The following is a 19,961-nucleotide window of genomic DNA, read 5'->3' on the forward strand; positions in this document are numbered from 1 at the left end:
CCAAGAAGAGTTCAGCCTGTCTTCATGTGAGCTTGTCTTTCCACCTTTTAGTTCAACCCAGGCTACTGTATGGCTCAACATGCCTTCAGGGTGGCTCTCCCCCTCTTAGGATCTGCACTGAAGCATTCTGGAAACCCTCTCACAAATATATCCCCCAAACATGGAGATGTTTCTTCATCTTCACCTTCTGCGGCACTAGTCTGCATCTACTCAGTGACTATGCTATCCATCATTTTTATTTTACTTTTAATGACAATTGTGGAATTTAGTCCCAGAAAGTCTTTTTGTGCTACAAAAACTCCTAATGCATGTTGGTTGCCTTTCTTTTCTGTTCCTCCTTTCTTTTTCTCTCTTCTGCTTCTTCTTTTTTGTTTGTTTTGAGACAGTGTTTCAGTCCTGGCTGTCCTGGAACTCATCGTGTAGATGAGACCAGGCTGGCTTTGAACTCACAGAGATCTTGCCTGCCTCTGCTTCCCAAGTACTGGGATTAAAGACATGTGCCACCATGTCATGCTTCCTTTTTTTTAATATCTCAGAGTCTATAACAATGAGCATGGTTGTAGCTGTAGTTTTCCTGGTCCTGCCTGGCCCACGGTCAGGACAAATCTCTCTCACCCACCAGTCCCACAGCCAAGTAAACACACAGAGACTTATATTACTTATAAACTGTATGGCTGTGGCAGGTTTCTTGCTATCTGTTCTTATATCTTAAATTAACCCATTTCTATAAATCTATACCTTGCCACATGGCTCGTGGCTTACCAGTATCTTACATGTTGGTACTCATGGTGGTGGCTGGCAGTGTCTCCTGACTCAGCCTTCTTGTTCCCAGAATTCTCTTATCTGCTTGTCCTGCCTATACTTCCTGCCTGGCTATTGGCCAATCAGCATTTTATTTATACAGAGCTATATCCACAGCACATGGTAGGAACTCAGTGTTCCTTTGTTCTTTTAACATCTCAGAGTCAATAACAATGAGCATGGTAGTACTCAGTGTTCCTTTTTTCTTTAACATCAGGGAGTCAATAACAATGAGCATAGTAGTTATTCTGTTTATGCTCATGATTTGTTAGCTAAATTTTGTTGCTCTACTTCACCACTACCATTCTCAAACATCCTTGATTTTAATGACTGTGTTCTGCTGGAACCCCAGATGAGCTCAGACATAGTTTTGAAGGGAGAACTCAATAGTGCTTTTCAGAATACATCAAATTCTGGCAATGCCTGAATGTGAGAAGGCAATGCTCTCTACTTCTTTGAGTGGCTGTTTCCACACATTGGAATTTCACCATGGAAAGCCTTTCCCTGAAGGTGTCCTTCAGCCTGTCACATGAGGCTCTAAGAAAACTCAGCTCTCCCTTCTAGCAGTCTTCCCTCTGGTCTCTCAAAGCCACCCCCACCCCATTAATAAGAAAAACCATTTGATAGTTCCTGGAGTTCTGAGGGTGAGCTCTCTCTGCAGGATCCTCTACTTGCCTTTCCTTTGCTGCCCTGTGTTGCCACGAGACATGATCTCATTATTGTAGTTCATATTCTACTGTTTAAACAGAGTGCCCTGAATTTGGGGAAATAATTTCCACATTGTATTTCAGTAAAACCACAAGTCAATGTTTGTATACACTGAATACATTGGTGTTGCTGGTAAATGAACACAGAGCCTGAGCATGCAAGGCAAAGACTCTACCATTGAGCTATATCACTAGCACACAACATTTTTGATTGGCAGTTGGCTGAATCAGCATGCAAATTTGAGATAAGAGATAAACTATTTCCATTTGTTCTTTCCATCATTTATTTGTTTTCTCTACTGATTTCCCAGTTCTCTATTTCACTTTTCCTCCCACCAATACTTAGATACCACAATTAGTTCTATTTGGTTCCTGAGAAGTAAGTTTGGTTTCTTTCTTGTAGCGACTGTGTACAACACAAAACAGAATAGAAGGGGACAGCCGAAGGCCTAGGAATGAATATTTATAATTTTCCTTGCAGTTTTAAAACTGACATGTATGCTTATGTATTGAGAATGGCGTTATATGGCAGACTGATTTTGTAACAGAGAAGCAAACTAATAGAGGAAAGAGTGCCCCCAAAGGACAAAAGTAGAGTTGTGGTCAGATCCCATGGCAGTTTTTGTCCAAAATGGCAGGGCTCCTTTTTCTGGGTAGAGTCAGGGCAGGTAGATTGGGAAGTAAAACTTTTGTCAGATTCCAGGCCTCACCCTCTCCTTCTGGTCATCTTTGTGTAGAGCATGGCCTGAGCAATCTCCACAAGCCAAGAGAGAACCCATTAGAGGAAAGGTGCCTGCTGAAATGACCAGGGCCTGACAATTATAGAAGTATGCTTTTAGTTTAAACTGAAAATAATTTTATGGTAGCAAGAAATATCTAGATTGTGAATTATTGCTTTGCAATTTACCAAGTGAATACGTATGTTCTAAACCATATTAGGAAATCAAAAGTCTTACCCTTTCAAAACCACAAAAGTCTGCTCTTGAAAGCTGGAGGAAAGAAAGAAAAAAAAAGAAAGTAAAAATTTAGTTGCTTTTCAGAAGGTGTAAAAAACCTTTTTATTTAAGGCTGCACCACACACTCACACAAAAATACCCTTTGTTTTCTTTTGTATTCCAGCAGGTATATGGCCAAACGTTAATGTAGCTTCTCCTCCAGTCTCTTGATGGAACTTCATGGTCTGTATATTTCTCTTCTCTTTTTCCCACAGTTATGTTACCTTTTCTTTACTTCCTCTGTCTTTTTGCCTGTGGAAACTTTCTAGTCCCTGTAGCTAGGCCTGGATAAACAGTCTCAACCTCACTTTTCCTTGCTTCTTGGTGGAATAATTTTCATTTGCCATCACAAATTTCCCAACGGGATTGATTCCCAGTTATATGAATAATTTTGGAGTCTGCTTTATTTTTGATTAACTTGTAATTTTACACATGTATAGGAACAGCATGAGATTTCAATATATTTGTACAGTAATTATCTTATCAGGGTAGTTGTCATCTCCATCATTTTAGACATGTATCATTTCTTTTGACATTTAATTTCTGTTAATTTTAATATAACATTTAGCTATATAAATTACTTTACAGCATTTTGGAAACATATTAGCCAGTAAATAAATAGACAAGTAGATAGATGATGTCTTTCCCATTGCATATATTTAAAATTTGCTATAAATGGTACAGCAATAAAACTAATGACAATTAAAACTTACAATTCAAATACTATGAAGCAAAGGAAAAGGTTGTGGTACCATGCTTTGCATCTTTTTAATTTAGTTCTAAGATATACTATTCATAACTAAATTAAAAACTATTTCTTTTTATACCACAGAAGATATTAAGAGTTATCAAAGAATTACAAAGAAATTTTCATACCTGTATTTGTGAAACGACTGGATAACGAAGATCACTACTTACAAAAAGACCCAAAGAGGTGAGGATGACTAAAAAATGATTTGTTAAAACCATATCTATTATTGTAAGCCCTTGGTGTTCTGAAGAAAGAAATAAAATCACACCATAGGTTAGAAATAGAGAGATATTTAGAAAGACATTTGAGAAATACTGAATGAGTTTCAAAATAAATGAAATGATGAAGATAAAGACAGCCAGAAAAGTTACCATCTTTAAGTTGTGAATAGATGATATCTGTCAGGTTATGCCATGTGGTTTCATTATATTCCCAAAATCCAGAAGTAGTTTTGCCTATGTAAACACCTACCATGAAAAGAAAATAAATTACAGTCAGGCAAGTTTGCAGACCTCAATTCTGTGAATTCAAACCTACTCCATCTTCTAACCCATGTTCCTCCACACTGAATTAGTCAAAGTTCTCTAAAACTTATAGAATGAATCTATCTATCTATCTATCTATCTATCTATCTATCTATCTATCTATCTATGGAATATAATTTAGTCATCAAAAATCCAAATTTCCAAATAAAAACAAACACATATGTATATAGGTTATAAATACATACATATCATATGAGGTGGGAGGTTATTAGAATGACATACAGGCTGTAGTCCAGTTAGTCCAACAATGACTGTCTACCAATGGAAAGTCCAGTAATACAATAGTTGTGCAGCCTACTAGGCTGTATGTCCTGGCTGGGCTTGAATATATGCCAGAATCCTAAAGGAGTAGGCTACAATGCCAGTGAAGGAATGCACTTGCTAGTGAGGGTAAGGGCAAGCAGGCGAGGAACAAAAGCTTCCTTCTTCCATGTCCTTTATAAGGATGCCACCAGAAGTTGTGGCTCTGATTAAAGGTGAGTCTAGCTACTTAAAATTATTTAATTAAGACTAATGCATCAGAGGTTTACCTGGCACTTTGGGTTTTAGTTGATTCTCGATGTAGTGAGGCTGACAACCAAGAATAGCCATCACAAGTCCACCCCTTGTCAACTTCACAAACAATCATATCTCCTATGTCATGCTTAATTTCCAAATGAAACCAATAACCAGGTCATAATTATGCCTCACATGATATAACTTTTCTACCCATAACCACAAACAGACTATAAACTTAACCAGGTCATAATTAGGCCTAACATGCTTTAATAATGACTCATACAACTAAAAACACATTATAAATATTAGGAAAAGTGGTAATGACTCTTGAGGGACATTCTTTTAGTATCTCAAAACTTAAAAATACAATAACAATTAATATTTCTTAATTGGTGTTATATTGCATATAAAGAAATCAAGAAAGAAAACACAAATATCTGCAAAATATATTCTTTTTCTGGTTTTTTTATTGAGAGATTTTCTATTCATTTTAGATATCAACCACAGATTCCCCTGTCCCTCCTTGCTCATCCCCCAGCCTTCCCTCCAACCCACCCCCCTAATTCCCACCTCCTCCAAGACAAGGCCTCCCATGGGGAGTCAGCAGACCCTGGTACATTCAGTTAAATGGGACCTCCAGGAAGACAAAACTCTGTCCTTTCTCTTGAGGAAGTTGTCCAGTGTAATCAATCTGCCACCAGCCAATAGGGGCTCCCCCTGGGGAATGCTGCCATATGTGGGGCACTGTGTTGTTCTCTGCTGTTGGCAGATCTGGTACTCAGCAGCAGCTATGTCCAGGTCAGCCTTGATGAGTGGCAGTCCATGCTGTCAAACTCATGCAAATCCTCCATCTCTGCCACCACAGCCCTTTGTTCATTGAATCATTAGGTAATGAAAAGGACGGAAGGGGAAAGAGACTAACTGTTCATAGAATGTATTGTCCTATCTGCTTGATTATTGAATCCCTCCCTTCTGAAGTAACTTTTTGATGCACATTCACATGGGATACAAGTACCTTCACATCCTTCACCCATTTGGAAAGATCTGTCCACATATTTCTTCCCCAGATGTCTTTCTCACAAAGATTTCAACCATACTCTTTCCAGTCCTTGACATCTAGCCAATCCATTGGCCATGGCACATGAACCAGTGAACAATCCCACATCTGGCTATTTCTCCTTCCAAACAAAATATATGAACATGTGTGATACTGGAAGTTCTGCCAACTGAGAACATTACCTTTGCTGGTGCCTTCAGGATTGTCCCACTAACAGGATGTAATGCAGTAGCGGTCCCCTTCTAGGTGGTACATGCATAATGTACAGAATCATTGGTAAACCAGACCCTAGTCTTCTCTTTCTTATTCAACTGATCACAGGGCCCACTGCATAAAGCTATATGAGCCACTTAGGAGCAAGTAGAATGTAATGAAAGTAGAAACTGCAAGCATTTGGGAAACATCTTAGTGTAACTTGTGCCTTTACAACTTGATCAGGCTTGATCACATATATTCTACTTTCATTTGATAATAGATTGACCTGTGCATATCTTACTTTATGGCTTGATAGGTCACCCAGCTCATGATGGGCAGCTCAGTTTGTATGGTAACTTGGTGGCCTATTGTCAAATGTTCAGTTTCCACTAAAGCCCATTGGCATGCCAAGAGGTGTCTCTCAAAGAGAGAATGGTTGTCTGCAGATGATGGTAGAGCCTTGCTCCAAAATCCCAAAGGTGCCTTCTGTGATTCTCCTGTAGGGGCCTGCCAAAGGCTCCCAACAGCATTCCCATCTGCCACTGACACCTCAAGTATCACTGGGTATGCTGCATGATATAGTCCATGTGGTAGAGCAGCCTTTCAAGGAGCCTGGACCTGTTGAAAAGCCTCTCCTGTTTCATTCCCCACACAAAGCTAACAGTTCTCTGAGATATTTGGTATATGGGCAAAAGTAACACATTCAAACAAGAAATGAGAATCCAGAGACCCACTAAACTTTGCACTTCATTCTTGGTGTTTGAAGGGGCCAGGTACAATAACTTATCCTTCACTTTAGAAGGAATATTTATGTGTGTCTCACATCACTGCACTCCTAAAAACTTCACTGAGGTAGAAGGCATTTGAATTTTGATTGGATTTATTTCCCATCTTCTGATATGCATATGTGTTATCAACAAGTCCAAAATTGTTGCTACCTCCTGCTCACTTGGTCCAATCAGCATAATGTCATCAAGATAGTGGACCAATGTGATATTTTATGGAAGAGACAGACGATCAAGATTCCTTCTAAGTTATGACACAGGATGGGAGAGTTAATATATCCTTGAGGGAGAACTGTAAATGTATACTGCTGGCCTTTACAACTGAAAGCAAAATGCTTCTGGTGGTCCTTATGGACAGATACCAAGAAAAAGACATTTGCTAGATAAATAGATGGATATCATGTACCAGGAGATGTGTTAATCTGCTCTAGTAAGGTCATAAAATCTAGTATAGCAGCTGCAATCAGAGTCATTACTGATAGCTTTTGATAGGCAACTGTCATTCTCCAAGATACATCTGTCTTCTGCACTGACCAGTTAGGAAAGTAAAAGGGAGATAAAGTGGGAACGACTACTCCTGCATCTTTCAAGTCTTTGATGCTGGCACTAACTTCCACAATTTCTCCTGGGCTGTCATAATTGTCTTTGATTCACTATTTTCCCTGGCACTGGCAACTCCAATGGATTCCATTTGGCCTTTACAACCATAATTGCTATCATTCCACAAATAGGGAACCAGTGGGAATTCTGGCAATTTCTAAGTATATCTATCCCAATTATATATTCTGAAGTGGGGAATAACAACAGGTTGACTCAGGAAACTACTGTATGCCTGTCTTCAGTCAAAACTCCATTAACCACCTGACGTCCCTAAACCCCTTCTTTAACTGGAGGGCCACAATGCTTCATGGGCTCACTGGGAATCAGTGTCAATTCTGAACTAGTATCCAATAGACCCTGAAAAGACTGATATTTTCTCTTTGCCCCAGTGTACAGTTGTCCTTGTAAAAGGCCATATGTTGCTTTGGGGAAAAACTGGAGAAAAGGCTAATAGTAAAACTCCTAGGTATTTTAGCAAAGTCCTTCCTAAGGAGGACTTGGCCTTCCCTTCATTCAAGGGGTTCTGGGTCTGTAAACTGGCTCAACTCTGGAACTTGGTCACTAGCTCAAGATTTTATTTTGCCACAATCCAGAAAGAATGTAGCCTTTCTTTCATTTGAGAATGTTTCCACTTACATAGATCAAACAAAACTGCAGTAGGCATCTTATCTATTTCATGCCTGGAAATATCATGATTGATTAGCCAGTATTAAAGGTCCACACCAGTCATACCATCATAAAAATCATTCTGCCTATGCTGCCCATTATGGGTCAGGTTATTATGGATATTGCTTTGTCTATGCTGTCCATTATAACTATGATCACCTTGTCTTTGGCAATTCATTGCTGCTACCAGTTCCCCTGCTACTCAAGTCCCAACTAATCCCACTGCATTTAATTCATCCAAATGAGCAAGCTATGTTTCTAACCCAAAGATCTGGCACAAGAAAAAGGGTGACAACAAAGCTCTTCAAATGTGCTGGTGCCCCCTCCTCATTTTACATCTTAAAAGATCACTGGTGGGCATTCTGGGTTTTCCATTGTGAAGTGTTACACAGCATACCTACTCTAACATTGCAATTTCCCTGAGCCTTAAAAGCCCTTTATCAACTCTAAGCCAAGTAGTATCAGGCATCCCCAACCTCTTTCAGGTAGGCCATCCTTTGACAAATGCCTCAGCCTACCATTCAAACAAACATTTGACACCTTTCTTTTGAACTGTGTGAGCTTCTATATTAAATCTAGAATCTCTACCCAGTGGGCCCATATTAATAACCTCAACCTGATTCAGTTTTATGTTCCTTCCACCATTATTCTACACCCTTAAAATCCACTCCCACACATATTCCCTAGACTTCTGATTGAATGAATTAGCAAACTCATTAAGCTCTTTAGTAGTGTAGAACACATCCTCATAGACTACACTTTCTACCTCCCCTCTAGAAGCCTGCTTGGCCTTAAATCTGGCTATAGGTCTAGAGGCAACTCTTGGACCCTGATGTTCAAGCTGGCATCTCCTTCAGGGAAAGTCATTGCTGATTTAGCAGACTATTAAGGAATAATGTCCTCACTCAAAGGAGGATAAGGCAATTTTTGAGGGGTTAGGGTGGGAATATATCTTCTGCTAAGGGTAGAGAGACTACTTTCTTGGGTAAGATAAACCCTTGAGAATCTGAGGCTTCAAAGATCCCAGCCTCAGGAGGGTCATCCCACACATCTCAATCCTAAGATACAGAATTCCATTCTTTATAAATTAATGCTCCTATTTTAATCACCAATTCTGCCCCTCCCTTCCAGCTGGGATATGAATTTTTGTTTTAATCCTATTAATCTTATGATGAGGCTTCAGTTTGATATTCTGTAACTTGAGCTCTGTGACTTGTACAGAGAAGATTCTCTTATAGGGCAAAATTAGAAACCTTTAAACTCTTTATGCACATCTGAAGCTAGTCAGTTTTACACTGAATTCATTGCTGTCTTCCAACACATTCTGAGATGTTACAAGTTGGTTGATCTTATCATAAAGCTCATTCTTTTTCTTTGTCAATTTATCCAGAGATCTTGCATCCAGCATCATTATTTTCCTTAATTTTTTTCACAAATTGTCAGAAGTTTTATATACAGTCACTAATTCCTTCCTTCTCAAAATCATCAAAGCATTATAATCAAATGCATTAATCTCAGTAAGTCTGTAAAATAGTTCACACCAGGGGCTTTGAGTATTCTCTGACCTTCTAGGGGAGCCTTCAGTAACTGTAGGTGTCAGTAAATTGGGAAGCTGATTCCAGAAACTTAAAAAATTCATCCTTGTATTTCAGTTGCTCTAGAACCATTTCTGGTACCAAAGTCTGCATTAGTCAGTGTTCTCTAGAGGAACAAAACTTATAGGAACAAAACCTACACACACACACACACACACACACACACACACACACACACACACACAAAATTTAAAAGAGTGGCTTACAGGCCATGGTGTAGCTAGTCTAAATCTATCAACAGAAAGTCCAAGAATTCAGTAGTTGTTCACTCCATAAGTCTGGATGTCTCAGCTGGTTTTCAGTGTATACCAGAATCCTAAAGAAGTGGGGTCTAATGTCAGTGAAGGAATAGACTTGACAGTGACAGCAAGGGCAAGCTGGGAAGGAGGAAAACTTCCTTCTTTTGTGTCCATTACAAAGGCTGCCATCAGAAGGTATGGCCCAGATTAAAGGTAGATCTTCCCTCCCCACATAATCTGGATTATAGGTGGGTCTAGCTACTTCTAATGATTTAAGAAAAATCTTTCACAGAAGTACCCATCTACTTGGGTTTTAGTTAATTACATATGCAGTTAAGTTGGCAACCAAGAATAGCCATCACAATACCTCATCTCTTGTCTTTGAATCTCACTTTCACTTCCCAAGGTATTGGGAGGATGAAGTAGTTGCGGGGTACACCATAGGATTTTATGAATCACCTAATTGATTCCTAGAATAGTTATCTCTGTGAGTACTACTTTCTTAGGATAAATCCTTTTAATGTATTGGCTTATCCTAAAAATATCATTTAAGCTATATTTTAGTATTTGTTTATGTTGGAGAAGACCACAATGTGCCACTATAGACTATGCAACTCTGGCTTAATGATTATTTTGAGGTAAAAGCAACAGAATCAAGAGATGAAGACTCTGACTCCTTTATTGCCTAAAAGTATGGCATAAATTACCTCTTGTGGGAAATAAAGAGGACTTTCATTCCTGGACACAGAGGATAGACAGTGGAGCACTTACTTTCCCTGTTGCTGTGATTAAGGGAGAAAGGGTTTATTTGGCCAGATTGGTTTATTTGATGGTATAAAAGTAAACTTGAAGAGGCAGATGGTCATGAAGCAGAGATATATAATGCCTGTGCTCAGCTTACTTCCTTGTTTTTATTCCGTATAAGACCCCAACCTGTGGAATGGTACCACCCACAGCTCAGATGGATCTTTCCACCTCAGTTAACCTAATCTAAGTAATAATCCCTTACAGGCATGCCCAGAGGTTCTTCCCTCCTGTGATTCCAAATCTTATCAAGATCATTGTCTGGTCCAAAAGAAACTGGGAACAAATGGCTAACTGTGATGCCTGTCAACATACCAAAGAGCATGCTGACTCCTCCAGCTCTCAACTCTTCTTTACACACCCTCCCTCTACCCTACATTTCTCCAGTTCTCAGGCTTCCCTTCTCCCAGCTTCTCCTTCCTCTATAAACCTGACATTTTGGCCATGTGCCCTCTTGGTCCTCTCTCTTACCCCCCTCTCTTGGTACTCCTCTCTTGCTCTCTCCTAACCCCTCTAATGGCCTGCTCCATTCTTCTGACCATGTTCAATCTACTACTTTCTCTTCCTGCTCTTTATTCTTGCAGATGCTTCTGGCTATACTCTCCTTCATATCTACAATAAAAACCTTCCCTTCAACCATACTTTAGAGTAGTCATGTCCTCGTTTTAAACAATCAATCAGTTTAAACTATCACAGACACAAAGACAAGTTGGCATAAACAGATTTTACTAAAATAATCCCCACTCACTCATTCATTCATTTATATTTTTCCTTCCTACCTTCCTTCCTCTTGAGGAAAAAAATCAGTATCTTTTTAAGGGTGTGCATCTGAATTACTGGGTTTTTTTGTTGTTGTTGTTGTTTTTGTTTGTTTTTGTTTTTTTGTTTTTCTGTGATAAACACTGGCCAGAAGCAACTTGAGAAGGAAAGAGTTTATTTAATCTTACATTTCCAGGTAACAGTCCAATAATGACAGGTAATAAGGGTAGGAAGTCAAGCAGGAACTTGGAAGCAGAAACTGAAGCAGAAGCCATGAAAAAGTGCTTCTTACCAGCTTGCTCTTCATAGCTTGTTCATCCTGCTTTCTTATATGACTCAAGGCCATTTTTTCAGGGTTTGCACTTCTCACAGTGGATTGGGTACTCAAACATCAACCATTAATCAAGAAAATTCCCAACAGAGTTGCCTATAAGCCAATCCTATAAAAGCATTTTCTCAATTGAGTGTCCTTCTTCTCAAGTGAACTTTAGTGTGTTATGTTAACATGAAATCAGTCAGCATGGGAGGTAGGGGAAGGGTCTTACGTAGCTCCAGCTGACTTTAAACTTGATATGTAGGCAGAGATAACCTTGAACTCCTGATCTTCCCATTATCACCCCTCAAGTGGTGTGGTTACATATATCTGTATTTTCCACTAGTTTTCTCACATATGGACAAGTTACTTCTATCAACAAAATACTGTCCCTTCAACAGAGATACATTTCCTTTGTTTAAGTAATGTATAAACATCAAATTTAATCACTTTCATTTTATTTTCTGTGAATTCTTTTTTATGCAAATATCAGTTAAAAAAAAACTTGTGCCCTCTGACCTTTTAGTTTATCTTTGTTATAGTAATATGTAGTCCCCAGTTAGTACACATGAGTACAAAGAAAATCCTTTCTCCTTGAAAATATATTTCTAAACAAAAGATATGCCTACTTTAAGAGCTCAATTTAGTCAGCAGTACAAAACTTCAAGGGAAAAAAACTGAATAAGAAAATCAAAGAGGGATTTTAATATTTTTGATTAAAAACATTAAAAAGAACTGTGGTGAGAGCTCAATTAGTAGGGTACTTTCCATGTATGATTGATAATTTGAGTTCTATCCCATGTGCCCACGTAAAAAATATTCAGGTATAGTAGCATACCTATAATCCCAGACTAGGGAGGCACAGAGAGGATCATCAGTTCACCCAAATTGGTGAGATCTAGGTTCAGTGAGAGACCATGTCTCAAAAATAACCTGAAGAGCAACTGAGCAAGTATACTTCTTATGGTCAATCTGGCCTCTATATATACCTGCACACAGTGGAATATGCATGTACACACACACACACACACACACACACACACACACACACACACACTCCAAAAAGAAAGATACTTGCTAAATCCTTTCCTCTTCACTCCTTTCTCCTTTCCTCTCATACTATTTGTTCTCTCTCTCTCTCTCTCTCTCTCTCTCTCTCTCTCTCTCTCTCTCATTCTCATTTGCTTGCTTGCTCTTTCCCTCTTACTGTTCAGGATAGTCTAGAATTCACTAAGTCAGATAAGCTGCCTGCAACAATACTCCTGCTTCAGGCTCTGAGTGCTGGACACCATCCTCATATAACAGAATTGTCTTAGTGAGGGTTTCTATGGCTGTGAAGAGACACCATGGCCATGGCAACTCCTATAAAGGAGAATATTTAATTGGGGTGGCTTACTTACAGTTTAGAGGTTCAGTCCATTATCATCATGGTGGGACATGGCAGCATGCAGGCAGACATGGTGCTAGAGAAGTGGCTGAGAGTCCTACATCTTGTAGGCAATGGGAAGTGATATGCTCACTTGGTTGGTATCTTGAGCATATATGAGACCTCAAAGCCTGCCCCCAAAGTGACACACTTCCTCTAACAAGGCCACACTTCCCAATAGTACCACTCCCTATGAGCTTATGGGGGCCAATTACATTCAAATTACCACATTACACTCCCCAGCCCCCATAAGCTTGTAACAATTTTATAATGCAAAATACATTTAGTTCAACTTCAAAAGTCCCCATAGTCTATAACAGTCTCAACAATGTTTAAAAGCCCAAAGTTCAAAGTCTCTTTTGAGATTCATGTAATCTCTTAACTGTAATCCCCTATAAACTCAAAATGAAAAAAAAAAAAAAAACAGACCACTTATTTCCAATATAATGGAACAGGATACACATTACCATTCCAAATTGTAGGGAAGGGAGCATAGTGAGGAGGAAATACTGGACCAAAGGAAGACCAAAAACCAGCTTGGCAAACTCCAAACTCTGCAATTCCATATCTGATGTCAAAGAGCTCTTCACATCTCCAACTCCTTTCAGCTTTGTTAACTGCAACACATTTCTTTCTCTTGGGCTTGTTCCACTCCCTGTTAGCAATTTTCCTTGTCAGGTATCCTTCGGCTCTGACACCTTTAACATCTTGGGGTCTCCAGGGCAATCTAGACTTCAACTTCACAGCTTCACTCAATGGCTTCTCTGGGCCTCCATTCAGGGATACCCTGACACATGCCTGGCCTTAGTGGCTTTTTTAGGTGTGAGGATAAATTCCATAGCCTGTTTCTTCTATCCTTAACTCTAAACAGAACCACATGGCTAAAGCTGTCAAGTTCTGCTGCTTACTGGGGCTGGAACATGACCTCCTCTTTGAATGACATCTTCACCAGTTTTCTGCTTTTCACTGCCTAATTTTGGCTGTCCTAAAACTTGGTCTGTAGACCAGGCCTCAAACTCAGGGATCTGCCAGCCTCTGCCTTCTGAGTGTTGAGATTAAGGCATGCACCACCACACCGACTCTAAACTTTTCTTTAATTTCTTTTCAGAAGTTGGTAACTTAATTGGGTGGGATATTGACCTGAGGTTACTACTCCCTTTATTCCATTTCTTAATCTGTTTATAACCTTGAACACAAGACTAAGCTCCATTCCACTTCCTAGTACTCCTTTTCCCCTCAAATTGTACATTTTGCATTATTCACTCAGCTTGCTCCTTTTCATTATAAATCGTCATTAGAGTTACCATTAATAACCACACGACAGAGTCTATGCTAGGCTGTTTTGAGATTTCCTCTGCCAATGGAATTAATCCAAAAGTCTTCACTTTAGCCTCAGGTAGACTCTTCAGACAAGGGCAAAAGGCAGCTACTTTCTTCACCAAGTCTCTAGGCCACATATTATTCTTTTTCTCCTCTGAAACATCTTAAGACACCCCCCACACACACACACACACAGTTCAAACAACTCTTAGCACCACTGTCTTCCATGCTCCTACTAGTAAGGCCCATTAAGTAGCACTTAAAGTGTTCAACTGCTTTTCTAATTCATAGTCCCAAAGTCCACATTCCTTCAAACAACAACAACAACAACAACAACAAAAACATGGTTCAGCCTATCACAGCAATACCCCAGTCCCTAGTATCAAGTTCTGTCTTAGTTAGGGTCCCTATTGCTATGAAGAGACACCACGACCATGGCAACTCTAATAGAGGAAAATATTAGATTGGGGTGGCTCGATTACATTTCAGAGGTTCCGTCCATTATTATCATGGTGGGGCATGGTAGCATTCAGGCAGACATGGTGCTGGAGAAGTATCTGAGAGTCCTACATCTTGCAGGCAACAGGAAGTGGTGTATCTCACTTGGTGCTATCTTGAGTATGTATGAGAACTTAAAGCTTGCCCCCATGGTGACACACTTCCTCCAACAAGGCCACACTTACGCCAACAAAGACATACCTCCTAATAGTGCCACTCCCTATGAGCTTTTGGGGACCAATTACATTCAAACTACCACAAGAATACAATTTCTTTTTTATTCTATTATATTTTTATTGATTATTAGGGGATTTCACATTATGAGCCCCAAGCATATCACTTCCCAGCCCTCCCAGTCCCATCCTCCCACCCTTGGGACCCCCCAACCACCAAAACAAGAAGAAGGAGGCAGAAGCAAAACAAAACCCAAAAAACATAAGAAAACAAAAACAAAATACAAAAAAAAACAAACAATTCCAATTTGTGTTGCCCATATACTTACTGGAGCATGGTCAAAATTCTGGTGGCCTTTTAGAGAAAACCCACACCCCTGCCAGAAGCCCTCAGTAAGAGAGCTACACTTAAACACACCCATCACACTTTTTAAGAGTTATCTTCAATAACTCCCTAAGTTGTTACTTTTTGGGTGGGGTGGGGTGGGGTGGTAGTAGGGGTTGTCATGGAAGCCTTCCATGTTTCTCTTTCTCAACTATGAGTCTTAAGTCACCAATACCATGGCAAAAGTGTCTCCCATGCCCTTCATAGTCAGCAGGGGCATGAATCATGGACTTCCACATGGTTTCTGGTGACCACTTGGACCACAGACGTCCACATGGTCTCTAGCATCAGTACATGACACAGACTGCAACATGGTCTCTGATGGCAGTATAGACCTCTGCCATTGCATGGATCATGGAGCCAATCACAGCCCTCGGCAGCAGCATAGACCATGGACATCTGCATAGCCTTCAATGGTACCACAGGCCATGGACATCAATACAGATGTTGGCTGCATTAGGACCACAGACTCAGACGTGGCTACCACCCATATCAATATGACCACCAGCAGCAGCAAGGCCAGTGGACATCAACATCATTCCAGGCTGCAGCATAGACCATAGACATCCCCATGGCCATTGGTGGCAACATGGGTCACAGACATCAACACAGTCTCAGCCTGCAATAGGACCACAGACCAGACATGGCCCTCCAAGGCAGCTTAGACCTGAACATCACCATAGCTTCAGTAGGCAGCACAGGCTACCCACATCAACATGGCCCCAGGTGGAAGCATAGCTCACACATTTAAGAATGGTCTCAGACAGCAGCTCAGACCAAGGACATCTGTATGGCCTCTAGTGGTATCTCTGGCCAGGGATATCAACATGGCTCCCAGCTGCTGTAAGACCATGGGCACCCACATTAACCTCCAGCTTCATCATGGCTTGGGGCAGTGGATCATAGGTACTAAAGTGGCCTCCAGGGCAACATGGACCATAGAGGTCTTACAAGGAGGTCCAAACCAGAAAATGGACCGTACTTCATCTTGGACATCCTGTCATTGCTCAGAACCTGGATGATCATGTGGCTAGGAAGCTGTTGAGGGGCTGAATGAGAATATAAGCTCCACAGTGCAGCATATCACTCTGTTGACCCTATTCAGTAATGACATGTTCCCCCATCCTCTGAAGCCTCTGTCACAATTACCACCACTGTTGAGTCTCTAGTTCTACTTTTCTCCACCACTTAATCACCACTCCATTCCTCTGTCTTCCCACCTCTCCTGAAAATATTCATTCATCATAGTGGCATTGAAAACTGTCCTGTATTACATTCTATCTATCTATCTATCTATCTATCTATCTATCTATCTATCTATCATACATATATGTACATATATACACACAAACATATATATACATGTATATACATATGCATATATAACATATATATAACATATATACATATATATGTGTATATATATATACACACACACACATATATTGTACAGACAGCTTTGCATGCAAATATTAGTCTACGTTTCTGGTTTCTGAAGCACCATAAATACTAGACCATTGCCAAGATACTGGTTTCAGATATTCTGCTGTTGCCCAGAGTCAAGGTGATGTTGCAGCTAGGCAGGGCATCTTGGGGCAGGTTCTGTGCAAGCTCCTGGCTGTCACATACTTCCCTGCCCTCTATGTCTGCCACCCCAAGGCTCATCAGGCTTGACCTTGATGCTTGTAGCCTGCAGGCAGCTCTATTACCCAGCACTCTCCATCTCCCAGCAGGGCAAGCACCTCAGGCTGCAGCTGCAATGGCTCCATACTGGGGGTTGACTGTCCTATTCAGTTATGACATTTCTGAGTGAGCACCAGGACATCTCCCTGTCATAGGTGCTGACCACTGGGCAGGATTTCTGGGCTTGTTGCCTGTGGGGCAAGCAGCACAGGTCACAGCTGCAGTAGCTCCATGCCAGGAGCTGGTCAACGGGCCTAAGCCTGGTCCCATTCCCAGAATACAATTTCTAATGAAAGGATTTGAATAGTGAGAAAAGTAAGAAATGTGAATCAGATTAAAGAATGCCCCATGTGCAATGGGATTTAGCAAGTGATCTGAGAGGCTGAGATTTCTGGTGGTGACTGCTGGGGGACTCCAGGGGATATTTTAAGAGTGTTATAGAGAAAATGCTGGTAAGAAGTTTACTATTCTCACCACTGACTGCAAGTGGTATAAAGGCCAGAGGATTAACCAGGGCCTCATCAAGGAACTGTTGGGTAGGCTGTGGCAACTTGATTTGGCTTCAAACAGTGGTGGGTATCTGGGGGGAGGAGAGTAGATTTATCTAACAAATAGGTTACAGAAGCTGATTTCATTCTTAAAAGGTGAGTTGTACTCAGGAAGTCAAGACTAGTCCTTGCCTCCTCTCACTACCACATGGATACTCTGATAGAACATGAGGAGATGAGCATGGCTGCTCTACTTTGGTGCATGGACAGCTAGTATCTGTGGCTGAATAAAGAGAAAGAGGTATCCATGGAACAAAGAAGGAAATGGGCTGAGTTTCCTTCTGAGTTGACATAGTGTCTAGTATAGGGACAGCAGAGGTAAGTAAGACAACATGATTTATGACTAAACTGATTCAGAAGCAGAAAACATTTAGACCTAGAGGTATGTAACAGACTCTAAGACATTAGGAAATCATACTAATTTGGAAGAAGACTTTTTCTATTACTACGCTAAATACATTGACTGAATCTATTACTATATTGCAAGGTACAGTAAGGAAAGTTTTTATGTTTTGTTCTCAATTTTTTCAAGGTTTGATCATTTATTTGTTACTGTTAAAGATGCTTAATTTTGACCGCATTCAGATTTAGAAGGAGAAACTATTCCTTAGATTGGTGGCATGTGTCTTTAATCCCAGGACTTGAGAGCAGAGGCAGGTGGATCTCTGAGTCTAAAGCCAGCTTGGACTGCAGAGTGAGCTCCAGGCCAGCCAAGGCCACCCACTAAGATCCTGTCTCAAAACAACAACAAATGAAGCAAAAGCTTTCATTGAGGACTATCTATGTTTCTGGGAAATCTGTTGCAGGTATTTTTCTTTGACTTTCTTCATTCTTTTATACCAAAGTTTTATTTGTTCTACAGCCTCTGCCTCACTTTTCTTGGTGTGTTGGTTCTTCATAGCAATTTCATAGTGTTTTTGTTGCAGAGCACATGTAGTAAAAGACAATGAATGTTGGGAGTTTTCAATCTAGGCTTCTTACCTTCTTTCTTTAAAGGCTTTTTGACACAACACTGAGGGAAACTATCTTCTTTAGAGAGATTGAAAAGTGTACATATTCTGCTAGCTCTTTAGAGCGTCAACTGGAGAAGTAGAATACTATCTATGAGACCAGCAATCAATTCTCATTCATTCTCATATTCTCTCTCTCTCTCTCTCTCTCTCTCTCTCTCTCTCTCTCTCTCTCTCTCTCTCTCTCTCTCTCTCCCCCACACACACACACACATCTGATAAGACTCAGATGGGCATCCACAAAGCATCCCTGAACAGATTTGCACATTTTCTCCTCCATTCTTCTTGGCCTGTAACATGAATCCCCCTTACTCAACAGCAGACACACTCTGCAGTGGGTCCAGACACCTTGCTTAATGAGAAAACTTTGTCATTCTGATAATATAATCCTTTCATTCTTCACCCAGAACACCAGCAGCAACTTTTGTGATCATGTACTTCTCATAGGAAGTATGAAGTTTGCATTCACTGTCTACTTTGATGGGTTTCTGAAAAACTGGTAGCTAGAAAGGAGATATTCAGCTTCATTCTGACACAACCAAGAATAAGCCATACCTTGAGTTGAAACTTGTAGCTTCATACATATTCTGACTCAGGAAGGGGAGAGAGGTTAGAGTTGAGTCAATGATTGACCATTCCTATGAAGTGAAGCCTTCATGAGATTACGTAAATTACAGGATTTGGAGCTTCTAGGTTGACATACATATCCATGTCCTGAGAGATGGTGTAATGCAATGCCATGGAACAGAATTTCTGTGATTGGAACCTGTCTAGATCTTACTCTTGGTATCTCTTTGTTTGGCTCTTCATCTGCATTCTTTGTAACATCCTTGACAATACCCTGGTAAATGTGCATGAGAGTTATCCTAAGTTTTTTGAACAGTCTAACAAATTCTTGAATTTAAGAAGGGACTTATGGGATTCTTCAATTTATAACAGCCAGGTTAGAAGCACAGGTCACAACCTGGCACTTGTGACTGGAATCTGAAATAGGAGGTAGAGTCTTTTTAACTTGTGAGAGTTGATGCTGACTCTACCTATTGCCAGAGTTGAAGTGAATCACAGGATACCCACTTGGCATCTTCAGTAAACAGAAAAATTGCTCAGTGTGAGAAATCCATACATTTAATGCCACAAGTGTGATAAACAAGCATCTATAGAAAAACAGCTATTTTTCCTCCATATGCCATTAGATATTTAACAATAATTGAAAAATACATATGTATAAATACAATAAGATAGTGTCTCAGGAATAACAATATTGATTTATGCATAGAAGAAATAAAGAGACAGACTAGAAGCAATAAACAAGCTCTGGGAAGATGCAACAAGCTTACAAAGAACAGGTGAATCAAGGTAGCTACCGAATGGTTGATTGATTTGGTTAATTGGTTTTGAAACAAGCTCTAATAAGTGGCTCAGGTTAACCTTAAACTCAACTCAACTGCTCTGCCTTAGACTGCCAAATAGCTGGGATTCTAGGCATACACCCTCATGCCCAGTTTGAAGTCACCATTCAAATGACAAAAGGCCACAACAGAGGAGTATCTCTCCTAGCATATCACACTGGCAAGTAGAAGAGGTGGAGTGACAAACAATAGATTTTAC

General features: G+C 40.2%; 1 protein-coding gene across 5 annotated transcripts in view; it reads right to left on the reverse strand.

Moving 5' to 3' along the window:
- The window catches only part of LOC131923817 (cation channel sperm-associated auxiliary subunit beta-like), a 149,888-nt gene that overhangs the window by 77,035 nt on the left and 52,892 nt on the right, over positions 1-19,961 (reverse strand). For all 5 annotated transcript variants that reach the window (XR_009382732.1, XM_059278999.1, XM_059278997.1 and 2 more), the window contains 3 exons: positions 3,626-3,721; positions 3,380-3,498; positions 2,465-2,497 (listed from right to left, as the gene is read on the reverse strand). Coding sequence is in view for 4 of the 5 variants with exons in the window: in XM_059278999.1 (XP_059134982.1) it covers positions 2,465-2,497; positions 3,380-3,498; positions 3,626-3,721 (248 nt within the window). In the remaining variant the exon portion in view is untranslated. The remainder of the gene's footprint in view (positions 1-2,464; positions 2,498-3,379; positions 3,499-3,625; positions 3,722-19,961) is intronic.

This window comes from Peromyscus eremicus, chromosome 14 (assembly GCF_949786415.1).
Source record: "Peromyscus eremicus chromosome 14, PerEre_H2_v1, whole genome shotgun sequence".
Lineage (NCBI taxonomy): Eukaryota > Metazoa > Chordata > Mammalia > Rodentia > Cricetidae > Peromyscus > Peromyscus eremicus.